Source organism: Neopelma chrysocephalum, unplaced genomic scaffold (assembly GCF_003984885.1).
Source record: "Neopelma chrysocephalum unplaced genomic scaffold, ASM398488v2 Primary Assembly neopelma1_43, whole genome shotgun sequence".
NCBI lineage: Eukaryota > Metazoa > Chordata > Aves > Passeriformes > Pipridae > Neopelma > Neopelma chrysocephalum.
In genome coordinates this window covers 12,241,179-12,266,425 of record NW_020897702.1, presented here as the reverse complement: position 1 = coordinate 12,266,425, position 25,247 = coordinate 12,241,179, and the positions used below count along the sequence as shown (strand labels likewise).

The 25,247-nt window shown below is 35.9% G+C and overlaps 1 protein-coding gene across 1 annotated transcript in view; it reads left to right on the top strand.

The window, feature by feature from the left end:
• The window catches only part of ARHGAP42 (Rho GTPase activating protein 42), a 148,957-nt gene that overhangs the window by 67,583 nt on the left and 56,127 nt on the right, over positions 1 to 25,247 (top strand). The window contains exon 4 of the mRNA XM_027677363.1: positions 12,168 to 12,239. Coding sequence (XP_027533164.1) covers positions 12,168 to 12,239 — 72 coding nt within the window. The remainder of the gene's footprint in view (positions 1 to 12,167; positions 12,240 to 25,247) is intronic.

Sequence of the window (25,247 nt, the reverse complement as noted above, 5' to 3'; positions counted from 1 at the left end):
CATTGCTAATTTATGTCTAAATATTTTCAGCGTTTTGCTGAAGAAAAAAGGGGGGAAACCCCAAACTGTTCTTTTGGCTTGGTTTGGGTTTTTGTTGTGGTTTATTTTGTTTTGCTTGTTTGTTTGTTGTTTGGTTTTGTTTGGTTTTAATTTAACACCAGGTAGTTTTCCTCCTATAGGAAGAAAAGGGTGTAGCCATTTAGTTATAAAACCTTAGTCCAGCTTCAGTCATATTTGAATTTGTGCGTAGATCAGAAAAAGTTAAATGCATTCTTTTAGCACTTTATGAAATGATCCCATCTATATAGAAAATAATTTTGCTGATGCAACTAAGCAGCAAGTCTAAGAGATAAAAGTGACTGAGAGAGAAAGGGTTGAAAGAAAATATAACAGTTTCCAGTTCATGTTGTTAGTGACAGCAGCAACAACAACCTCACTGACCTCTTGCTCTCTGAAGGGAAAACAGGAATACAGGACAGAGAAATCAGAAGTTCTTTGAAGTATATCCTTTTGCAATGAAAGAGTAGGTGGCATGCATGGTCTTTGTTATGTGAAAAGATTTTTAGGGAAAAGAAAGCACTAGCATATTCTGAAAAGAAAAGGAAGCACAGGAGATACAAAAATGGAGCCTAGGCGCAGAAAATTTGTCCCAGTATGTTATCTTTTAGCAGGCCTTTACAATAAATTACAAAGTGTCAGTTGGGTTTTTTCCCTTTCCTTTTTAATTTATTGACCGTGTCCTCTGTTATATATCTAAAACTCATGTGGGGGTGAGATGTGAATATTTTTCATATAAATGAAAAATATTGGAGGACACACTTTAATGTACAGTGCTTTCTGCGTTTGAATTTTACTTTACAATGATCAATGCTTTTAGTGTGCAGGTACTCATAAGCAGCCAGATTCTTTGTAGCATCTACTCACTGCTCCTGCTCTTTTGGGAAGTGGCTGGGTGTAGGTGTGCTTGGTGCTGCAAGGTCTTCACTGCCTGCTCAGGAAAACATGTTTGGTAATGGTTGACATCACATTAGGGTAAGTCAGTGTAGTTAAACCCACAAATCAAGGAAGTGAATTAAGAAAAACCAGTTCATGCATTTTGGCTTCTGATTTCTGAGCACACCGAAGATGAGATGCTTCAGTCCTTCTTAGGACTCTTTTCTTAGAACTTAGGACTTTTATTATCCGTACCTAGAACAGGAATTTTCTTAAACATATTCATGTGAGAGTTTTCTAGTAGATCAACACATCTTAGAGTCTGATCATAAATGTATTTTACCTTCTGGTTGGCCAAGGGCCATTTTCAAGTGATCTTTTTCTTCTGTGTATTATATGTAACTATATTGGAGACTATCCTTCCAATTGATCATTTTAAACATCTTGCCCTTCAAGTTTTTGAGGTTAACTTTTGTAGCTGAGCTGAAGGAGTGATTGCAAATCCCTCTGTAGACACTGCTCAGGCACATTTGGTGTTTTCACAGTGAGTTCAGGTGTCTAGCTTTGGTATTGTTTTTGAATGCTAGGAATCTTGAGTTCTGCTTTTTGCCTTTAGCACCCAAGAGGAGGTACGTTATTTACAAGAAGGGTAGTTCATACTATGGAAGCCTAGCCATGACAGTTCATGCTATGGGAACCCTCCAGCTGTTAAAGATTACTGACGCATGGAGCCAGGCTTGTAGCTTGTTGCATTTGTTCCAAACTCAGTGTTTAAAACTGTGATTTAATGAAAATTTCTTAAAATTGATCTAGGCGCCTTTTAGATGTGCAGCTGTGGCCTGAGAACCTGAATTAAAGATTGCTTAATAAAGGTAGTATTACAGGAATTCAGTTTACAATTCTGTTGATCCATAAGATGCTTGAAGTAGATGTGACATTGTTTTCAGATTGGATCAACAGTGCTGTCAGTAGCAAAACATAAATATTTTATACTGTCACTAAGGTAGTAGTCCTCTCAATTCCAGCAGAGTTTTCTGAGCAACCCTGAATAATTCTTAGATACTTCCCTGCACATAACCACTACATTCAGGAATCACCAACACCTTAAATTTTCCTCAGAAGCAAAGAGGAAACAGGTAAAGAGGGTTTGAGCATTGCAAAATTCTATCAAACTCCACATAGCATCTCCCAGAGCACATAGCATCTCCCAGAATCTAGCTAGGAGATGAGAAGGTCTAAATAACCATTGTGAGCTCCACAGTTGGTAGAGAAGGACGACATCCTAAGTTTCACTATCAGTGCATGGATGCTGCAGGTTTATTCCTCTGCTACTGTTGAAGAAGCTGGGAGCAGCAGTTGATGCAATAGGAGTGGCAGGCTGGAACTGGCTTGTGCAGACGTTGTTAGTAATTCAACAAAGTATTTTTCCGTGCATGTACCTCAGCAGAGAAAAGTTCAAGCAGCATTTCCACCCTCCAAACTTTTATTGCTAATGAGGGCTCTTTATTCAAATCCGTTTCTTGGCAAGGCACATCGTGAGAGGAATGAAGTCAATTTTGTTAAAAGTTACTGTGGGAAGGCAGGAGCAGCATTGTTAAACCCGTGTCTGGACAATTCCCTTGATACCATTCTCTGCATCTTAATTTTCCCATGAAGCCTAATTTACAACATGCCAGTGTTTACATCTTTGTTCAGTACTTGTAATACTTGATATAGGGTTTGACATTTAAAATAGAGACTTGACACATGAGAGGAGCTGTGGAATTACTTTTATTATTTTATTCAGGCTACTGAGGGGGAAAGGGAGAAGTTAAATTTTAAAACTAATAATTTTTGTATGATATTAATGTTTGAATTTTTACCTCTACCACTTCAACTACATTATAAAGCATAACTTATCTGAATTTGTTTGGGCTCCTTTTGTACACAGATGTTTCTTCTGGGGAGTATCCAATGTTTCAACAAACACAGGACTCCTTTGCCAGTTTGTATGCTGTGAGTGGGAGAGGAGAGAGAAGTTATGTGCTTGCTCTGCAAATGCTTTCACATCTAAAAGATCTAATTTCCCTCAGTTTAACACATGTTAAACTGTGTTTATTAATGTCTTTGTTTATTAATGTCTGTGTTTATTAATGCTCATAAAACTAGCCATGCCCTTTTATATTTCATCTGGATTTTTTTGTCTTGATACTAACCTCTGGCATTCAATTTCTCAAGATTATTATGTATTACTAGGACAATCTCCTTTTTATTTCTCAGAATTCTTATCAACTGCTGTTTTTAATTTCTCCATTTCCTTGTTTGTCGTAAAATATTTTGTGTTGCTTTTCCTGAAGGCTGTTTTCATTTGCATTCATATTATTTGTAGATTGTAACATCTAAAAGTATCTACTTTGTTATGTAATCTCTTACTTTAAAAGACATTATAAGTGTAAATTTTTGGTATGAGAATTTTATAGAAGAGTGAATATGTTTTAAACATCTGGTGAAAACTTAGACATTTTTGAAAGGTACCATCATATGGTTTTCCTATTGTAATCTAAGTTTATAAAATACTAATGAATATGATGGTAGCAGGAAAAGATACAGTTTGGTCTTATTTGGATCAAATAATTGAGGTATTTAACCTGTCTCTTCTTTCAGCTATCTAAAGAGAATTAAATCAAGCAGTCTTTTTAGATTTGCAATAAAATAAAGAATTATGAGAAAATATGAGAATATCTGACTTTTTGCATGCACATGTGCATATAAGTGGAACATAACTGTTTTCAGTAATCTATTCTCTTAAGTTTGTAGCAATTTCACTTCAGTAGTTCACAGTGCTTGAAAGGCGTCTGATATTCCTCCTAGAATAAACCTACTTTTTGTATGCAGATGATATTGTATTACATGGTGTAAATAATTTTTAATTAGTGTATCTCATTGCCACTACTTGATATCAGAGGCAGTTTTTGTCACTGGCTGTGTGGAAAGTTTGTAGCCTCTGACTTTACTGCTACTGATAATATGAATCTGCTGAATATGAATGAGTGACTGATAATATGAATCTGCTCCACTTTCTCAGCAGGACAGTTTGAGCATCAGCTTTTAAAATGTAAGTTTGGTTTGCCAAACCAGGCCATTTAGTAGAAGATGATTATAATAAATGCAATTTCTGTTCCACATACAAATGGCAGGAATTGAGTAGCTTCTTATTGGTGCTGTTTAAAGTTGTGCTTGAAGTATTAGTGATCCAACAATGCCCAAGAATCTTGTGTTTATGACCAAAACATATTAGCATACAAACATTAAACTTAAGTGCTGGAAAATAGCAACAGTTCTGGGAGTTTAAATATAATGATATTTTCTCTTCATAAGGCAACAAAGATGTATTAAGCTTACTGCATGTTCTCAAATGTGGAATTTAAAACAGATGGAATGAATATTTAGCTTTTTCCTCCAGAGGCATCACAGGCAATGAATGCATTGATTGAATAAGATAATTAAAGGGAAATAGCATTTAAAATAAATATTAAATGAATGTGTTGATTATATATTTTATGTAGACATGCCAAACACCATTTTTGCATCTTTAAAACCTTTTAATATATGGAAATTTTGTGGCTCAGTTTACTCTCTTTTGCCTTCAATGATAAGTTCAGTCATAAATAACCTACCTTGTTGTGAAAAAGAAGAACTGTTGAGATGCATTTGAAACTTGCTGCTGTAAATTCAAGTTGCTGTTTTCATGAGAGGTTGTACTGGACTTGGGATCTTCGAGTGCTAGAGTACCATAAATATTGTAGTTTGCCATAGAGATTGAGATACTGCAAAAAAGGCAAGATGCTTGAGAGTGGTTGGGCTGTATTTGATAGGTACTTGTTGTGTTATTCCCTCGTCTCGGAGAGCAGAGGTCATCATCACCTTGTTAAGGAGCATGTGGAAACAGCTCAGAAAGCATATACCTCAACTTTGAGACTGCTGGGGTGTAAAATTAATGAAATGTGCTTTATATAAACACTTTATTAATGATTCATGTGCTGATGTAATGAAAGTATTTTAAACTTAATTCTTTTTCATTACATGGTGTGCTTAATAGGATGGTGGGTAGTGTAAAAATAGGAAAAAAAAAAGAAGATAGTGTGATGAAGTATTTCTAGAATGACTTATACTCACTCGTTCCTGTCAATAAGCTCACAAAACGTATTGATTGCAAACCATAACATTTTCTTCCTTGACTGATACTTGTGAGGAACAAAGGAAACTGCCAAATGGGACAGAGACCCTGAGAGGACTTCTTGGTATTTGATATTCTTCCCAACTTGTGAGACAAGGTCACATCTGGTTAGTGGTCACAAAGATAGTCACAGTACTCTCTGCAAGGTTTGCTTGTTTTTATAATGTTCTTAGCAGTCTTCTTAGCATGACTGGAACTATTTGTTCTTTGATTTTATTAATATATTTTCTTTATTTTTATTTCTTTTTCCCCTTCAAGTGCAGTTCTGGGAGTAGTCCTTGAATTGGCTTCCCTCAGCAAGGTTCTTGGTTTTTCTTTGTAGCATTAGCACACAAAAGGGTATAAGTACAGTCCTGGTGCTAAACATGCTTTCAAGAATGATGAAATGTTTCTTTTCCTTCTGAACTCGAGAATGTAATTTCTTTCTGTTAGTTCTGGTCTCAATTACAATTCGTGTGATACTCTACAGAACTTACCTTGTAGGTTACCTGCACTGAAGACTGGCAAAGGAAAAAGCGGAGTTCAAATTGATATTGGTAGGCTATTAATTTTGTGAAGGATCTTTTTCACTCTGGAAGAGAAGAGTAAAAAAACTATGAAAATATGTGGGGTCTATTTGAGTGAAAGATGTGATGTCTTGCAGTATGTGCAATAATACAAATTTCTACAATAGCTGATTTTTAAAAAGTAGCTTTTAAATATTTTTTCCCCTTCTCCTTCAGTTTCTGGTTCAACAGCATGTGTCTCTTGGAATTTTCTCTTATGTCTTTTTTCCTTTAAATTCTTGGAGTGTCACCACAGTTAAGCATCAAGTCACAGGAAGGGCAGGAGGTCAGATTAAATGCTTGGCTAATTGTGAGATTTGAATGTATCGGCGAAATAAACTTCAGAGTAGGAGGTCTCTTGCTACCATGGAATTTACAGTGTGCTGAAGAAGGAAAACTTCATGGGCAGAGGGGTAGAATGAAGGCTGGCTGAGCACAGGAGTGGTGAGCCAGTATCTCCAGCAAAGGAGTCCTGCATGGGTAGACTTAAGACAAAACTGACTATGGAAGTGGATAGCCCTGATGGTCATAGGATCCCTCTCTCTTGCAGTCCCCACCATAAGTTTTTCTGTGCCAGAGATTTGAGCTTCACAGGAAAATCTGGTTTTCATCAGGATATGGGATTGTCAAAATTCCATTGAGAAAGTATCCTAAACTGTCTCAGATCTTAAGGTCTTACGGACAATCTACTTTTCAAGATTAAATTTAGTTCTCCACAAATGAGGTTGTGTGCTTTCTAGTAGGTCTTGCCTCTGTTCAAGGGTTGTTCAACCGAAGAGAAGGCTCTGGGGAAACTTTCCAGAAGCCTTCCACTAGTGATAGGACAAGGGGGAATGGTTTAAACTGAAAGAAGGTAGATTTAGATTAGATATTAGAAGGAAATACTTTACTGTGAGGCATTGGAATGGGTTGCCCAGAGAAGCTGTGGATGCCCCATCCCTGAAAGTGTCCTAGGCCAGGTTGGATGGGGCTCTGAGTAGCCTTGTCTAGTGGAAACTCTCTCTGACCATGGCAGGGGGGTTGGAACGAGATGATCTCTAAGGTCCCTTCCAACCCATACTATTCTATGATTCATATATATAGCTACTCCCAGCCTTAACTAGCATGTGATTTATAAGCATCCCCTTGTGGCAGTGTATTAATACCACTTGATACAGCATTAGGTTTTTGCTAAGAAGCTGAATATTTCATTACACATTGTACCTGTGTTAATAATCATCTGTCATTAAAACTTTGTAATCTTCTGAAACTGCTTTAACATCAGCTCTGCTTTAAATAAGTGGCACTGGTAGTGATATGTTTGATGTCTTTTTTCTTTTTTTTGTAAATGTGAGAGAGATGAAGATAAATTTCAAGTATATTATTGTGTTTTTGTTTTCTAAGTATATGATTTGTCTGTGTAGAGTTTTCTGTACAGCGTGGTAAAAATATTTGTCCTACTAAGATCAAGTAGTTACAGGCATTGAAATTCAAAATATTAACTTTATTTAATATTTATACTTTTTAACTTTTAAAACAGAAACTGTGGACTTAAATACATGACTAGTGTTTTATCATGGCATGTTTATATTCTTTGTAGCATGCAATTTGATACATAAGTTACATAAATGCCTGGTTGTCTGTATTTGGTCTCTACTGTTGTATTGATCAGGAGCTTTTGATATAGGCCACAGATTAAAAGAAGTGGTTTGTGGTCAGATGTTAAGAATTGTTAGGAATTGGGGGAAAGATTTAAAATTAAATTATGTCTTTTTGTCTTGCAGAGCAATATTTTTCTAAATTAGAAATGCATTACTATGAATATAGTAGCTATGAGGTTTGTTGCGTTCTTTGAATGAATTTAATTCATGTTATCTAGAAGTCTTATACCAACAGGAAACAAGTTAAAATTTGTCAGCATTCAGATTTTCAAGAATATGAGTTTTATTTCTCATATACAAGTGTGATCATTCTATGTTGCCATGAAAAATACTCATTTGGAGTATTTGGAGCAAAAAATGTGTTTCCAAGATACAATACATAAACCCAAAAGTTTTTCATAGTTAAAGTGTTTTGCTGAAATTCAGATAACCTTGATTGAATTCCTAATTCTGTCACTGCAAATGTGTCTCCCTTGATATTGCTGCTATTTTCTTCTGGCAGTTGGTGATTCTGTTAATTCTTTTGGTAACCTACCTCGTCATTCTCCCTACAAATAAAAATATAAAGCTCAAAAGGTATTAACTGTTCTTGTTGCTGCAATTCAACATTGTAGATACTTAGATGAAGCTAAAAGCTTGTAAAATGATTCAGGATTTAAAATTTCTATGTCTATACTGTTAGTATTTAACAATGAAGTAGCAGCTGCATCGATGTTTATAGATAAATATCTGTTTATATCCACTGATTCTACCAAAGTAGAATTGCAGAATCACAGATTGGTTTGGGTTGGAAGGGACCTTAGAGATCATCTCGTTCCAATCCCCCTGCCATGGTCAGAGACACTTTCCACTAGACCTACTCAAAGCTACTCAAAGCCCCATCCAACTTGGCCTTGAACACTTTCAGGGATGAGGCAGCCACAGCTTCTCTGGGCAACCTGTTCCAGTGCCTCACCACACTCACAGTAAAGAATTGCTTCCTAACATCACATCTAAACCTACCCTCTTTCCATTTAAATCTTTATCTACCCTCTTTCAGTTTAAGTAAAAGAAGAAGGCAGCAGCTGAATGTACAGGCCACATATCATTCACTATCCCAAATTTAGAAAAACTAGAAATCTAATTAGAAAACTCGTTCAAAAAATTAATATTGAATTTAAGAAAATCTAGAAATTGAAATGTTCAGATATGTTTGCAATAAATTTATTCTTCCCTTTCTACCATTTTGTAATAGTGATTCTCAAAATGTTCTTCATTTTACTGATTAAAAGTTTTAGTCAAAAAAGAAAAGCTTAAAAATTTGCTAGCCCAAAATATCTCCAAGTATAGATGTGGAGTTTCTCTGTGATGTGTGAAAACCAGTTTAATCTCAGTATTGCTGCATTAATTCAATTTCATAGCTAACTTTCAGAGGGAAGGAGTGTGAGTTGGAAAAGCAGATTATCAAGAATCAGAAAAGACAATTTAAGGTGCTTCACCGTGTTGTCTCAAAGGCTGTCAGAGTGTATTGAAATTTGCAGTTATGCAAACAGAGATTGACCTCATAAATTGTCCAAACTACCTTACAAAATGTTTTGAATTTTTAAATGTTTCTTCTTCAAGTATATTTTACAAGTTCTGGATGATTTTAGTGGTACTAATTTCAATGGTATTTTTATCAATAAGTAGAGTTAACTACAGCTAAGTAGAATTATATATACCAAAGATAAAAATCTGATTAAGTTCTTAAGTTTAGAAAAATATTTTTCTTTTTTACTATATCTAATGCAGCTCTCAATTGTCAAAGTAATTCTCCTGTTATATCTGTCTCATACTTGCATAGCATCTTAATTAGAAAAGGCTGAGGAACTCTCACTAAGTTAAAATTGTATGGTTCCTTTGTTTTTTTCTTTTTCTGGAGAAAGACTGGTGCTTTTGCCAAACAAGAGAAACAATCACATTATTGGATCGACTGCCACATATTAGCCAGGCTGGGCACTGGAACCATGTAGCATTCAGTAACTATTGGATCAAGAAAGTATAATTTCTTTAAAGGTGTGACTAATCTCAATAAGCTTTGAAGGATAAGAGCCATATTTTAAGCACAACATGGGTTTCTGAAGTTGCTATTTACGGAAACTGTTACAGTCTTTTTGACATTGTTTGTATGTTCCAAGTGTCCCTGATTTCAACCTAGCACAATAACCAGGAGTAGGAGAGGGATTATCATCTTGGCAGGAAGAAATTTACTCTATTAGGACCACACAGTGAAAATTTCAGATTACCTAAAGCAATCAGATTTCCACAGAAATGGTTGTGGGAGGACTAGGCTCCTACTTTATGGGGAAGCCTGTGTGCCAGTTTGTAACCCTGAAAATGAAACTGTAAAGTAGTTGCGGTGATAGGAATTGACAAAGAAAGGAAATTAATAAATGCATATGTAAGGCAAAAATTCTTCTTTCTCTGTAATTTTCAATTTCCAAAAGTTAGGCACAAGCTGGTGGAAATTGATGGAAGTCTTTACACAGACTTCTGCATCTTTATAATACTGACTGCTGAAATGCATCTGCTGGGGTTTTCTCTGGTCCTTTGCTGCCGTGTTCTCCCTCCCCAAAACCAAAGCCTATTACTTGCTTAGCTTCTAATTTTGCTGGGAGATGAATTGTCACATCAGAGTTCTTGTCAGTAGAAGCTTTCAGCACATGGATGAGCTTGCAGTGTGTTCTGTTGATGTGGCTCAGCAGATCTGTTTAGAGGCACAGGCCCTGACTAGATGAAGTGTGTGACACCGTTCAATTAGCCTGGCGATGCCCACTGTCCATTCCCAGTTTGTGTATAACTGTGGGAGTTATAAAACTGTGCTTCATCCCGGCAAAGCTGCTTACTTCTGAGATGAATCCTCTCAGTGCGATATGCTTCCAGTGAATATGTTCTTCCATGGTGTTTGAAGCAGGATTCTTTTTTTTCCAAGATACTTCATTTGCTTTGCAGCAGCTTTGAGTGAGATGGGTAGGAGTTCTTTTTCAGTTTCTTTAACACTGTCAAGAGGACAGTATATGAAGTGAGGTCTCTTAGTGTGGCATGGAGGTTGCATAACTGTGGTAGCATTGAGTGAAGGGAAGGCCATTCAGCTCCACATGAGGTTAGTTTGACAGGCAATGACTAGCAACAGGACTAGCAATGATTGCTGGTATCAGTAGTAACTACTTAATAATACATATGTCTCTTTTAATTGAACTGTGAGGTATTTAGCAATGAATCTAAAAGGCAGAGAAAAAACTTAGTTTTGTACATGAAAAAAAAAATGCATCCACAGTTCTGTACCAGTGACTCCACTAAGCTTTTGTGATTTCTCTGTGTGCTGCCAAAAGCCACGTACATGCTCTGTAACTTATCAAAACTTTGAGCTCCTGCTTCCAGGTGCATACACTGCAACATTGCCTGGTTGTGGGCAAATCATTTAAGTTTTGCACCCCTGTTAATCTTTAATCTTTAGAGATTTAAGATCCTTGGGGTTGAAGTTATCTTTTTTTAGGTGCATGCACTTTTCCTTGTAAAAAGTGTTGAGTCCCAATTAGATTTCTGGATGATGCCTAAAAATCTATATATTATTTGGAAACGTCCACTTGGAGATGTAGCTCTGTGGTCTGATCCAGTGGAATTGATGGAGGATGTTGAATGCAGTGAAAACACTCCTTTTCATCTTCTGTGCCTGATTTTTGGTTTTAAATGTAGCACATTTTGATCTCTCTATTATTGAGCATTCCAGTTTTGCCATTGCTGTCTTGGACTTTGCTTCATTAGGGTGTCAAATCTCTACCTTTCCTGAAACTTTTCTCTGCTAAGAGTTGTGGTGATTCTGTGGTCTTTCGAATTGTAATGTTATGTTTGGGAGGGAAGAAAATGTGTTTGTATTTCAATGGATTTATTCTCTGTGTTTATTAGTACAGGAGTTTGGGAAGTTTTTGTGCTTAACTGACCATTTGGCTTATCAATTATTGTTATGGAAGAACCACAAGAGCTGTATTCGTTCATATTTGGCTTAGGTGCATGTTAGCTTTGCCCAGACTTCCAAACCTGCCAAAGCTCAAATGATAAGTGTGGTAAAGACTGAATGGGTGTGAAGAAAAAAAGGCTGGGGACTACTTTGGGTGGTCACTGCTGGGAATGGTTTTCAGAGAGGGGTTCCCAGGACTGGATTTACACTAAATAAACAGAGGCTATGAGGGGAATACTGTGTTTCATTAAGAACTCTGGTTTAGGTTAAAGGGATAAAAATAGCTGCAGGACATCTTAAATTAGTTTAGAAAAGTGAAGGAACCCAATCTAGAGTATTTTTTAAATTGTCTACTTATCTTTTTAAGAGTTCTCTGCCTCACTATCCTCTGTTCAGTGTAACTAGGTATGTAATCCAAAGAGATAACCGAAAAGATTCAGCTGTCAAGTTTCAGATTCTGTAAACACAGACTTTTTTAGTCAGTGCTGTCAGTACCAGTATATTTGTCTTCTTTGTTCTGCCAAAACATGTTCCTGAAAGTTTTTCATTTTCTATTCTGGTTTTAGGCAAGATGCAAGAAATGGAAGTAAAGTACCAGAAAACCCTTCTACATATTGAAGAGAGACATTCATTACAATTGCTTTAGTTATTCATGAAAATGTTCCATAATAGACTGGTTTACATTGATGTTGTATGTTTTGTGTGAAGAAAACATAATTACTTGCCTTCTGCCCATATGCTCTTACTAGAATGTTAAAGATATGAATTTTTCAGTCTTGCACATTGGCAGAGTTACAGTGACTCTACTTTCTGTAAATACTCTATTAAAAAGATATGCTTTGTGTTTAACTTTGCAGATCCAGAATGCTAATGATGTGCTAATAGCACCGCTGGAGAAGTTTCGTAAAGAGCAAATAGGAGCAGCAAAAGTAAGTGGCTGTGGTTGTTTTTCGTTTCATGTTTATTTGAGTTTATCAGTATGTTTTGAAGGCTGGACTGAAAACAGGCATTTTGTATTCAAACAGACTTGATACCATCCTCATTAATATGTTAGTAAATTATACTGAATTCTTTGCTTCAGAGGAGAAGATGATTTAGAAATGGAGCTTAAAGACTGATAATATGCATAGGGAGCAGCTCTTGCTACTGTTGCACATTCCTACCATCTGGTGTTGCATTCATTTACTGATGTGTGCATTTACATTATGCTGCATCTTGGATTAACCCAGAACTACAGAGAGGATTTAAACAGCTGCTATAAGTGCAGTGGCCCTCAAGTGGTCATTGTATAAAGACAGAAGATAATATTGGGAAAAAATGTTGGAAGGAACTGTCTAGAAGAGGTATTTTACATCTGATCCTGGATTCTTAAGTGACTGCCTTGATCATAGTCTCTGAGAGATGCATAAAGGCTTGGTAGTCAGTTGGAGGTATGGTTAGTAACAATTCCTTCTGTCTGCATAAATATGGTAGTTCTGAAGCATTTTGCATCTTACATTAGCACTCATAAAAATTTCTGGGAAATCTTCCATTTGTAAGGTTAAATGAGTACAAAATAAGTTCTCTCATGTTGCAGGTGAGGTGGTGCTTGTGCTGTACTCAAAACAAACTCAGAAGAAAAACAGAACTATTGGAAAGAGAGACCAAAGGTTTATATTTCTTGTACTGCTGTTGTGAATGTGTAGCAAACAGATGCAACTGCTTCCGCACAGGAACTAAGTAGATGTTTGTGAAGAATTTTAACTGTGAACTTGAGGTCAGATTTCTCTGAAATGGATGTTCTTTACTCTCTTACTTGATATGTTTTTGTATACAACTACATTCTTCTCTTGTCCCACCCCTATGCTGCTGTGAGGTGCAGGGCTGGGAGTTTATTTACCATGCTGCATAAATCAGAATTTAATCCCAGCACAAAATTATTTTTAGTTTTCAGTAGGTTTTCGTAGTCTTGTTCAGTTCTTTGTGTTACCATTTCATTTCATATTCTCATAGTTTAAGAGATATCATTCTTCTCTGCAGAGCATCCTGTTTGAAAGCCTAACCCATTGTAGTATTGACTGATTTGGTACATAAAGAGAGATGATCCACAGGCAGTTCACAGGGTTCTGTGCAGAGCTTTATAAGACACTCGTGTCTCCTTTAAATATTGCTCAGTAGATGTCAACACATATATAATGATATAATTGAAGATGACGCCCTTGTTTTTTGTATCATCAAGTATTGAACATTAAAGGCAGGGCACTACAGGACAGGTTGAGTCCTCTATGTTTGGTATATTGCAATGGCTGGTTTCTTTTCCATATCTCTTCCAGATAAAATATGGCCATTTGCTCCTCTTACAGTGATTGTTTTGACTTGTCTGTGATCACACAACAGTGTGCAGAATGAGTTCAGGGGAGAGCCTGGCTCAACTAACTCTTATTCCGGTGTCTAATGGAGTTTGTTATGCAACACTGTGTATTCTGGGCAGTTCACATTGATATCCTAAAGAGAGCTCTCCCAGCTCATTGTTTTATAAAATGTCAAATAAACTCCAATTTTCTTGCACTGCGCATGAAGTTCAACTGCCAAACTCAGAAATTAGAGATTCAGACCTCCTTCATAACCAAGTGCAATACAAACATTCACCTTTGAATTGATTTTTATCAGTTGAAGCAATTACAGTTGGCCTTTAACTAAATGGTATCAACACAAAGAAGTGAGAAATTAATTTCTTTCAGTACAGTTTTTTACAAAATAGCAACCTGTGATCTAGGAATAATGAGACCCAAATGAAATAGAGTAAAAATCTGGGCTTTGTGAAACTCATAGTTAGTAAAGTTGAGAACATGGTCAGATCTCTTACCCTCACTTTCATTCACTGAGATCAACCCTTGAGCATTTATGAACTCTTATGAGTTGAGCTTCCTACTTATTTATCTGGAGTTAATGAAGGTTTGTACAGAGATTTGGCTCTCTGAACTCCTCTGGGGTGATCTGTGCTGATAGACAAGCAAAAAATATAGATCCTTTCTTGTTGTTTGGATTTAAGCAGCAAGTTTCACAGAACACTGAGAAGGTCACTTCCTATTTGCAGTCTTCTTCAGCTCTGTGGACCATGTATCAATTGTTAGTTTTTGCTCTGAAATACCAAGTGTGAGCTGGTTTTTTTTCCTGTAGTGTTACCTTAAAACAGTGTGTAGAACTGTATTCATATCAAACACAAAATTGCATCTGTTTCTCTGTTACCCCTCTCCCCACCAAAACCCCAAAACATTTCTGTGTATGTGTTCCTCTCTGAAGAGAATCTGAGTGGTACAAACTCCGCAGGATAGCTGATAATTTTGTCATTTTATGTATTTCTAGAACTGTGACTTTACAGTCAATTTGCATCATAATATCTTACGAACTAACATTTAAAGAGATTAGGTATAGAAGCAGGAGATTAATTGTATATGCCTTTAGCATTGACAATGTCAGTAGCAGCTAGCAATGTAGCTGTTGGGTGTTGGACTCTCTCTCTTCTAATTGGACTTTGAAATTATCAATTTTAGTACCCTGTTAAGCTGTGTTTCCAAATTTTGTGGGGAAAAAGATTATTAGATATCTGTGTTACCAATATACATAATAGGAAATTATATTAGGTACTACTGTCAGATTTTGCTGAGGTGAAGATAAGGCGAGAGAGCACTTAAAAGTGCTTACTGGGCTTTTTTCTTTCTTTTCTAAAATACCAGATGAAATTCAGCTGGAGATAAAACCAAGCCGTCCCCCCACCACCACCCTCCCATCCACACACATATGCAGGGGAAAAAAAGAGAAAATAAATTATAAGAATCACCATTTTGTTTTAATAATAAGTAATTTCACAAGATTTTTGCTACCATGATGAAGTACTTAAGACTATCCTATAGTTGTACTTAATAGAGAATGAGAATATTTCATTGTTTCTTCAAAACTATAGCATGTTTAAGCAAAAAATATTGTCACAGAAATCAAAGAGAATACAGAGGATAAAATATATCCTGTTGATGTTACGGAGCTATATTTCAAATACAAGGACAGTATGAACTCAGTGCAAAGTTCAAGTGGTTTTGGAATGTCACAAGAATAACATTAAAGACTAGTTCTTCAGGTGCACTTTAAAAACCTGAAGGTACCCAACAAATTTGAGAAACATTCACCATAAAACCTAACCAGCAATATACAAATCGCCATCACTTGCTCTTCTCAATTTATACTACTTGCTCTTCTGTTTTTATTGCACATATTTCAGTTATTCCTTTTCTGCACACACTCAGTTTAAATAAAGCTGAGTTCTCTCCAGAGACTACACAAACCCAGCTTTGCATTGGATAGCCTGTTGATTTACTCCATCTGAGTTTAAAAAAATGACCTCTGCAATTATTGTAGAAAGGCGAGCAGAAGCCGGGTGAGGTAACTGGGAAAGGATTCCAGGCACGAAGCCTTTTGCCTTATTTGGTCAATGTGGTTTGCAAGGCCCCAGCTGGTAACTTTGGTGAGCTCATTGTGTGATGTGTTATGGACAATAAAGCTGAATTTTCATCTTTCTTTTTATCCATTGAGTAGAGCATTTAGCAACATTTGTTCCAATATTCATTGACCTTTAATACAACTTAAATCGGATCAAAGACAACAGAAGCAATTTTGGTTTTAAGACTTAAAAGGAGCGCTTTTTTTCCTCCTTACAATTCCATTTGTTTGTTTCATAAAATAATTTATTTTGGCCAGGAGGATTATTTTTTATTATTATTTAATTTCATTCATTTACAGGAAGATGTGAATTCCTTTCTACTCGGGAAACAAATCCATATTCACTGCTGGAATTAATTTTCCTGCATCTTTGCTCTTATCTATACTCATATGTAGGCATGCAGGAGCTGGCACGTTCTTTCCGTGTTTGATTTGGATTGTCTGGAAATTGAGGAGGGTAAAACAAAAAAAAAAAAAACATTTTTCAGGGTCTGTCAGAAAACTGTCAAAGCAGAGTTTTAGATAGGTATCTAAGATTGGTTAGAAATACCAAAATGCCCATTTCTTGAACAGGTTTCCTTGGTATCTTATCAAATTATAGCACTTGTGATCCTTTAACTGAGAAAAATGAATGACCTTGCTCTGGTAGGTATGGTAAAAGGTGTTTCATTTCTAGTGTCTGTTACTCAAAGTTTGGTACTTGTGTCCACTAGATCTGGCATATTTTAATGTCAGTCTGAAGCATGGTGGAAGGGGGCCAGAGGAAGGAAGACGAAAGAGAGGCTGGGCCAGGATAATTGATGTCCAAATGCTTTGGGTTAAAATGCCACATGGTTTCTCAGAAAGGGTTACTACCAGAGTTACCTGATACCTTTTTTGATAAGATAACTTATTCTGTAGGCAAAGAAATGTAAGGCATCAAACCTATTTCTATTTCAGCAAGGCTTTTAAAGCACTTTACATGAGGCATTGTAATTTAGTTTAGATGGGGCTTAGTATGAGAAGTCTAATCTGTCAGAGGAACTGGCTAACAGGAAGAGGACAGCGAGTTTTGTTTATGGGAGAGACTGTCTGGTTAAAGAGAAGCTGCTAATTAGAAGATCCCATGGGGCAATTTGAGATGAGTCTGTTGTTTTATTTTCAGTAATGATCAGGCAAAAAATATCTAGTGGTGTTGACGTAGGTTGCCTAGATAGAGGAGGAGGACTGGAGTGTTGGGAAGAAAGTGTAGGATGAAATGACTGAGCATGAGGAACTGAGGCTACTCAATGATCATGAGACAACTGCATACCAAAAAATCTGCTGTACTGATAAATAATTCAAGTGGCAGTCTCTTTAGATATTATAGGTTATTAAGGATCTATCTCTGATAGATAGAAAAGTACAAATTTTCTTTAGCTTTACTTTTACTTACATAAATCCTCAATTTTGGTTAAAGTTTGTGAACTGTGAAAGAGTAAATTGCGTTTATAAATATACATTTAATTCAAATGCCCTAGAACATTTCTATCTGAGAAATAATTCCATATATGTTGTCTAATCTTATATCATATTTAAACTAGTATTGGCAGATGCAAGAACTGAGAAATCAGGTGGCTAAGCTTATTAAAATATTGGTTTTATAATGGTAACTTTTGTTTGTGACAGTTGTAAGTTGAAAATATGAAAACTTCTTCAAATTAAATATTGTTAAAAATATATATTACTTCATTTTCATTTTTGTTGTTTCCCTCTGGCTTTCAATGTCTATTTATAGAGTCTTCTGTGAAATGACCCAGGTCCTAAAATTTGGAGTAGGCAAATTGTTGCTTTATCAGCTGCAGCTGTCTGCTTTTTCCTTTGTAATTTGCATTTAATGAAAATGTATAGTATAAACATTATTTTCAAAATAGATAAAATGTATTTTATTTTCCCTTCGTTATTCAAATAAATTTATGGAAATACAAAGCAGTTAGAGACCTGCATCAATTTGGTAATCTCTATTAAAATTATTTTTTACTAAGTACAAAATAATTGTAATGTCACAGTATGATTAGCCATTTCTTCTTTTGTTCTTCTGTATGTGAAATATTTGGGAAATTTCAAAGATAGTGGTGAAGAGCCCAGCATGCAAACACCTCATCTTTTCAAGAAGTCTTACTTTCTCCTGTGCAAAGCCAATTAAACTGGGAGATATCACTGGCTGAGCACCTGAACCCTGAGTTCTTTTGAACCAACTGGTCTACTTGGGGCAGTTCTTGTTGTTCTACAAATGCACAAAAATTATTTTCTCATTGCAGTTTACTTCAGTTTAATTTTTCATTCAAAGTTGATAAACTTGTAAGAAGTTAAAGGGGAAAAAAAAAAAAAACAACCAGTCCTAAAAGCTTTTTTCCCTTCTAGTGCATTCTTTTAAGAAATGGGAGAGAAAACTCAAATCTCATAACTAAAAGATTATGGACACAGTGATTAAAAACTGTTGGTTCAGTCTGTTAACTGCGGGTGTTTGTGAAGAATGCAGTTAATGTTATGTGCATAATCAGTTTTAATAAATTCTGTTAAATTCAGTCTTTCTGTTATAAGTTAGTATGATTAACTGGCTCACTGACTAAAACTGGTTTCTGAAGTTTCTACAGTTTAATAAAATTCTAATTTGCATCCTAAAGAAAACAGATATAAATTAAGGATAAATAAATTAGTCCCCTGTGGTAAATAGGAAGATAATTTACTGTTCTGCCATAGCATTTAGGAATTAAGGCTTAGAATAAATTTGTTAATTGGTGGAATTGCCTAAGTGAGCATGCAGTGTATTTTTCTTTGGAAAAGAAAATTTTTTGAAAAATCTGCAGTTAGTAAAACAAAAAATTAAAAACTTAGGTAGCAAGTATCAGCCCAACAAAAGAACATAAAAATGCAAGAAAACTTGTACATTTGCTAATTAAATTAAGGCTCTTTTTCTTGCTAATCTACTGCAGCCTATTTTAATGTGTGTCATGGGAAGGATTCAGGAAGGTTGCATCCTGACCCTGCACAGCTGCTAGAGTCCTGCTGGACTCCTGAGCTCTGATTAAAAGTATGAACAAGGACATTCACCTCTAAGCTGAATTTTCAGTTTGCAGGGGAACTGAACTTCTTAGTGAGTGTTTCAAGGCATGGAGAATTTGCCGAATAGGGTGCAGTAGCTCTACTCCTCTGTTATGTCTTTTCCAGCCTTCCCTCAGACACAGCATGGAGAGGATTATGTTCCACATCTGAGAAACAGGTCTAAAGGTTGTTGCTGAGACTGTAAGAATCTCTAGGAGGATTTAAGGATGGGTGATAGTATCCGGGAAGTATCACTTCTGTACTGTAACAAAAAAATGGGGCATCATTACTTGAAACTTTAATGTGTCTTGGTGTAGATACGGGAGCATCAAAAGATCCATCTTTCCACCAAATGACCAGCTTTGTTATTTCAGGATCTCTCAGGTTATATACCATTTGTTCCTGTGGAGTTTGCCGAGAAGGAGTGAGGGGTGGTCTCAAATTGTTGTCTTGGTGAGAAGATCAACCCCCCCGTAAGAAGTAAACTGAGAGCACTATTTGGGCTTAACAATGCCACAGGGGAGGCATGACTTTTCACCCCAAAGTGATATTTTGTGTTCCTTTATCAGTGTTGTAAAAGGGACTCCGAAAATAGATGCTTTCAAAACAAAACAAAATCACTTCTGACATTGACCCCAGACTGTTTCCTTTTTTTTTTAGTATCTGTAAACAGCACAGCTTCCAGTTGTGTGTATTAATCTAAAAAATTTCTCATAGCACGCCTCAAGTTCTTCCTCAGGTCAGCATTGCAGTCCTGTTGTGAAGACGTGGGAGGTGCTGTGGGACTATGAGCTGTGCTGAACATGCTGCTGGCACACAGAAATCACTGATGTTGGCTGATGGGTTGGCATAGACAGGAGATTCCCAAAGAGCGTTTTAAAAAAGAAATTGCTCAATAAGAAACAGATATTTTTATCTTCAATTTTTAAAATAAAGCAGTGAGTTTGTGAAGTTATAAACTAGTCTGTCGCAGTGGCTTTATTTGAATGACATTATGTTCTTTGCAGCTTTTTTTTTCTTTGCTGTCAGTACACAAAGCAAAGAAGTTAACTGTGAAGAGGAAGTGGCCTCTTCATGGACATTTTAGTTTACTGGTGTATAGGGACATTCCTGAAATACACTTCATTTGTGGAGGAATCTAGCATAAGAAAGGAGGCATGGAGAGCCTGAGATGGTGGTTTGTCTCCATGGGAAGGAAAGAAAGTCAATGCAGATGGGAGGACCATGAGCAAGGAGAGCAGCAACATCAGGTGTGGGATGTCAACAAGGGCAGCTGCTCAGGGAATGGGTGATGGCCTCTTAGGGAGGCAGAGGAAGAGACAAAGAGAAGCGGCAGTGGCTGGAAAGAGATGGTGGTGAAGACCAAGGGATGTTGCTGAGTAGTGTAATACAGTTTTAAAAATTGGATGTTCTTTTTGTAGTTAAGACATACAATGACTCAATGAATGAAAGTGAGCCTTACAGTCAAGTACAAAGATCATGCTACAATTGTTGTGCCTGTAGCAGCTGGATACTGTATCATTAGCATTTCTGTGCACTTGTGTGTTAGTAATTGCAGAGCCAAACCGATCTTCTCTGTCCTTTGTATAAGAACTAGAGACTCAAGGGAAACAAGCCTTTTTTCACTGTTGATGCAGTTGGATAACAAGTTGGTGTGACTGCTGAACTTAAAAGGCCAACTTCTAGATGTCTAAATATGGGTGAAACTGAGAGCTTTATTCTTGCCTAGTCCAAGTGCTGACATGGAAGATTAGGCAAAAATTGGAGTTACCTGCTCCCTGTGAATAAGACCAGTCCACTTCAGTACAATGCATTCTAAATCTGCTTTTCTCTTTCCACACAGTCCATGGGGGACACAATTGCATCAAAGAGTCAGCTACAACCCACCAGACCTGTGCAATGGTGTTAAGTTTGTCTTTTCCTGTAGAGCTTCTTTTCTCTCCATTTGCTCCACATTGTCATCTGAACTGAACGGAATTTGACATGTATAGAAATGAAGCAGAAACAATAGAAGATGTGTTTTATTTTTTGAATGACCTTCAAGAAGCTCTGTAAGCTCATACTGGAACTAAATAATGGGGAAAAAATACAACTAGTTTCTACTGATGGAGAGAAGGTCTTCGATCTGATTTTGTAAGCGTTAATGTTAACAGTTTTCCATGGATAGTGTTTCCAGCTCAGTGACTTCAGCATTTTGAATATTCTAAATCACAACATGTGGTATTGCTGATTGACTTTTATTTTTGAAGAATAGCATGCCTCAAATCTGAGTTGGCTTCTTTCCTTCTCTCATGTAGTTGATGCCTTAGGATTGAGTCATATTTTCTGTTGTCATTTACTTTCTGCTCAGCATCTATTGCTGTATTGATTTCTATCAAATATCTGCAATAATTATGACATGAGCAGTTTATTCCATAAGCTATTTTATGAAGTATACAGAGCTAATACAGTTTTTTTCTGAATTCCTAAATAGCATAGGTAACTTTCTTTTTGAAATCATGAAATAGAAGACCCTCTTCCTGTTAAGATAAAACATTTTCAGCTTCAGAAAGCTATCCTAAACTTGCTTCAGAGACGAGTTTAAAAGGTCAGTTTCTGCTGTTCTAGGGAGCTTCTTTATATTATTTAAGCAGTAACATGATAATATCCTAAGTAAGCTATTCCAGCAAAAATACTTCATATTTAGTCGACAGTAAAGCAATAAAACTAGATTACGTATGTAGACTTACCAGTCCCGCTGTTTGGGCAGGGATTTAGCAGTTTCCCAGACATCTAGCAGCTACTCCTGGAATCTTCAAATGCCAAATAAACTCAAGATAGCTCTGCAGCTGAATAACAGGGAGTCTAATGTGTCTTACTTTGCGACCTGCCAGTACTGGCAGATTTGCGTGACTTTCACAGCAGTGCTGGAAACTTCTAATATTTTTTTTCCATTTCAGGAGAGAATTTTTTGGAGAGAAACAAACATCCTACAAACACATTTGTTCATTTAAAAGTAACTACATTTTAATTTGAAAACATCTGATGGAATTACATAGGGAAAAATTAGGAAATGACTGTAGGACTCACCTCTTCCAGGACACATTTTTGAAAGTACCTGATATTTGGATGCCTGTAAAGGTATTACAGAGGGAAAAGAAAATTTTCTTCAGAAGTTTACGAACCTGAAAGTAAATTATCTCTTCCAAGGTTATTCAGTATTTTACACAGATGTGAACTCCATCTAAACTTAAATTAGTTTTGGGCTGTTTAAAGTATATTTCAGTTTTATGTATTCCTTACCTGATTTTAATTGAGGTTATTTTTTAAACTGCCAGTTTTTAATATCTGTCTTCATAGCTTTAATGCTGCTAAACACTCTTGTATTCCTGGTTTATTGCCTTGTTATGCTTCATAGTTACAATATGTTCTTTTTATTATAATTATTTGTGTCTTACACCATATTCTTTTCTGGATAATCATGATTTGCATATAGTTACTCTTTTTTAGTAAAGAATTGGTTTTAAGATTTATGGTTTTTTGGACATTTAATTTTCTACATGATGCTTTCAGCTTTAATATGGAAGTATTTTCACTAGCAGTTATAGGGAATATAAGACATAATTTATGACTATATTAACCCTATTTTATATTGATCAACAATAATTTCTGTGTGAACTATGATATAACTTTGTTCCACTTCATATTATTTGTTAACAATACGTAAACCATGCCCTTTAACCTCCTAGCTTTCTCATGGATTTGTGGAAACCCTATAGCCTTACGATATATTAAATTCTGTTTGGGAGGAAGAGGAGGAAGGAAGGAGTTTTTCACCTTTCCTCTTGGAAAATCTTTTGGCCTTACCTTGAACCCTGAGTGTTCATATAAGAAATCAAAATTTCTACCAAAAAGAAATTCCTACCATCCAGACATCTATCAAAACGCAGCCTGTCGTCTCAGAGGCCTATGATAATTTCAATTTTATTAAAACCAACCAGAAACCACCAACCACCTCCATGAGAATTCTCAACAAACCCTCAAAAAATAAAATGGAAGGTGAATTCATTTTTTTTCTCCTTAGAAGTTTTGAGACTCAGAGATCTCACATTTTCCAAGAAATCCATAGGATCTGAGCTCAAATCAGTCTTTCCAAGACTAAGTTTAGTTTATTTTCTAGTCTACAGTTTTACTTTTCTTTGTCCTGCTACTTAGTAAGAGATAGTCTACAAACTTACAAGTCCAAACAAAATTCCACTAACTTTGTACAAATACAGTTTGAATTTTTGTTTGGAAGGTAATGAAAAGGGTGGATTTAAAAATATATTTGAAGTCTAACATTCCAGCAATGAACGATCTCCAGTCTGTTATATTGACATTTTTGCAGTTGTTGTCAAAGAGAAAGAAAACGATGTGGCTTTATTGGTCTCCATGGAGTTCACCGTTGCCTTCAGGTTCTTCAGCTGACAAATGTTGTCTGATTTGATCTATATTTTAGTCTTAGTATTGCATTTCTGAGCAAAGTTTGTACAGTTTCTGCACCTCAGCTCAAGTGAGTGAGAAAAATACGTACTAATTTTGGATGAGGGAAAAAAAGAAATTATCACAGCTGTGTTTCACAATATTCAGTTGTTTTCTAATTAAGGTAGTCTCTCTGACATTTTTTCTCAAAATAGTTTCTTTGCAATGATTTCTATTTTCATTTCCTTTCTTGATCCCTTTAAAATCACCTCTTACAAAACATTTTTACTTTATGGTTTCACAAAAATACTGTTATTGATAATGTTTTGTTTGGTTTGTGTTTTTTTTAAGGATTAGCATGTTAAAGTTTAAATATGAATTCTGGGACAAACAAAGAGCTAAAAAATTTCTTAAGGGACAGATGTAAAATGTAGCTAAGACATAATAATAGGTAAGTGAAACACCAATATTCATTGCAACTAGAAAAAAATGGAAATGAATGAGAAGGATGGCAAAAAATAAAGAGGAATAATGTATGTAATAATTCTGAAGATACATGTAACAATTTTAACATTAAATACTGCACACAAAGTCGTGGTAGACCATTAAAAAAACATCAGATTTCTTGGTGTTCCCAGTGGAAAAGGAAATTTAGCTTCAAAATATGACAACTCTTTCTGCTTTACATCCAAAAATACACCTTGTGGGTAAAATTTATAGGAATCATGCCAGTGATTCATTGCATGTGTATGATTAGTTACAGCATGGAATCACAGCCTTTATGAACAGGAAAAAATTTATCTGACTCAATTGAGTCACCTTTTTAATAATTGATGTCTGGTCTTTTCAGCCATAGATGCCTGTAAAACCAGAGGGATAGAAGAACATCTTTTGAGTTAAACTATTAACAGGCATGCCTATAATTAGTAGTATCTTGAGCAAAATTTATTTCTAAAAAGATAATTTTCTTTTTTTTGAGATTGTCTGATTAGTTTTGAAATAAAATTATACAGGAAATCTGAGCAAAGAGAATAAAACCAAGAATTAAACCTGGATCTGGTATTATATCACTTGACTGTCTCAAGAGGGTACTGGAAGTTAGTAAGACTCCATTACATGCTAGAAGCTGAGTGTGTGGTTAAGTGCTTTCCTCATGTGGTTGTTAGAAATTTGAAGCATTTAAAACTGTAAATATTTTTAAACTGATTTAAGGCTTGATGTACCTCAGAATGCTTAAAAAACTATAGAGAGACATTTACAGTGTTTAGATTCTGCTGGACTTGGTCTAGACAAAAGGTGTTGATGACTTATGCATCAGTGTAAAACATGCCGAGGAATAGTATTATGTAATTTTTCTTTTTCCGTTTAGTTTTTTTTATTGTACCCTCCAAATTCTCTTGCATGGTTTTTTTGAATTTTGGATTGTTGTTTTTTGTGGGTTTTTTTCATATGTCCTAGATAATATTTTCAAAGAAATTATTGATATTTTTTCAGGGCAAAGAGAAAGGATGAGATTTACTTGCAGGAAAGATGTGCAAGGATGAAAGAAACCTGGAGTCTGAAGGGAATAAGAGACATAGTGCAGAGGTCAGGAATTAGAATCTTCCTAATGACTGTGTACCTTATGCTTTGTGTCATGGCTGGTGCAGACTGTTCTGGTAACGGAACAGCATGAACTTTCTCATCCAACCACATCCCTTCTCCTTGGGATTTGATCCACTATGGAATCTAGGCAAAAGCAATCATCTGCCTCCTAAGCTTTTAGGAGATAGTTTTGCATGGAAACTTTCCTTTAAAACGTCATGGCATGTGAAAGAGCAGAAATCTCAGTCCTATGGGCACAGATTGCTGAGATCAGGATTCAGATATTAATTTGGGCAATAGCTGTGTATAAGAGCGTTTTGAGGATTGCAGAAGAACAGGCTAAAGCTGGAATGAGCTGAGTCTGTGACTCCACTTAA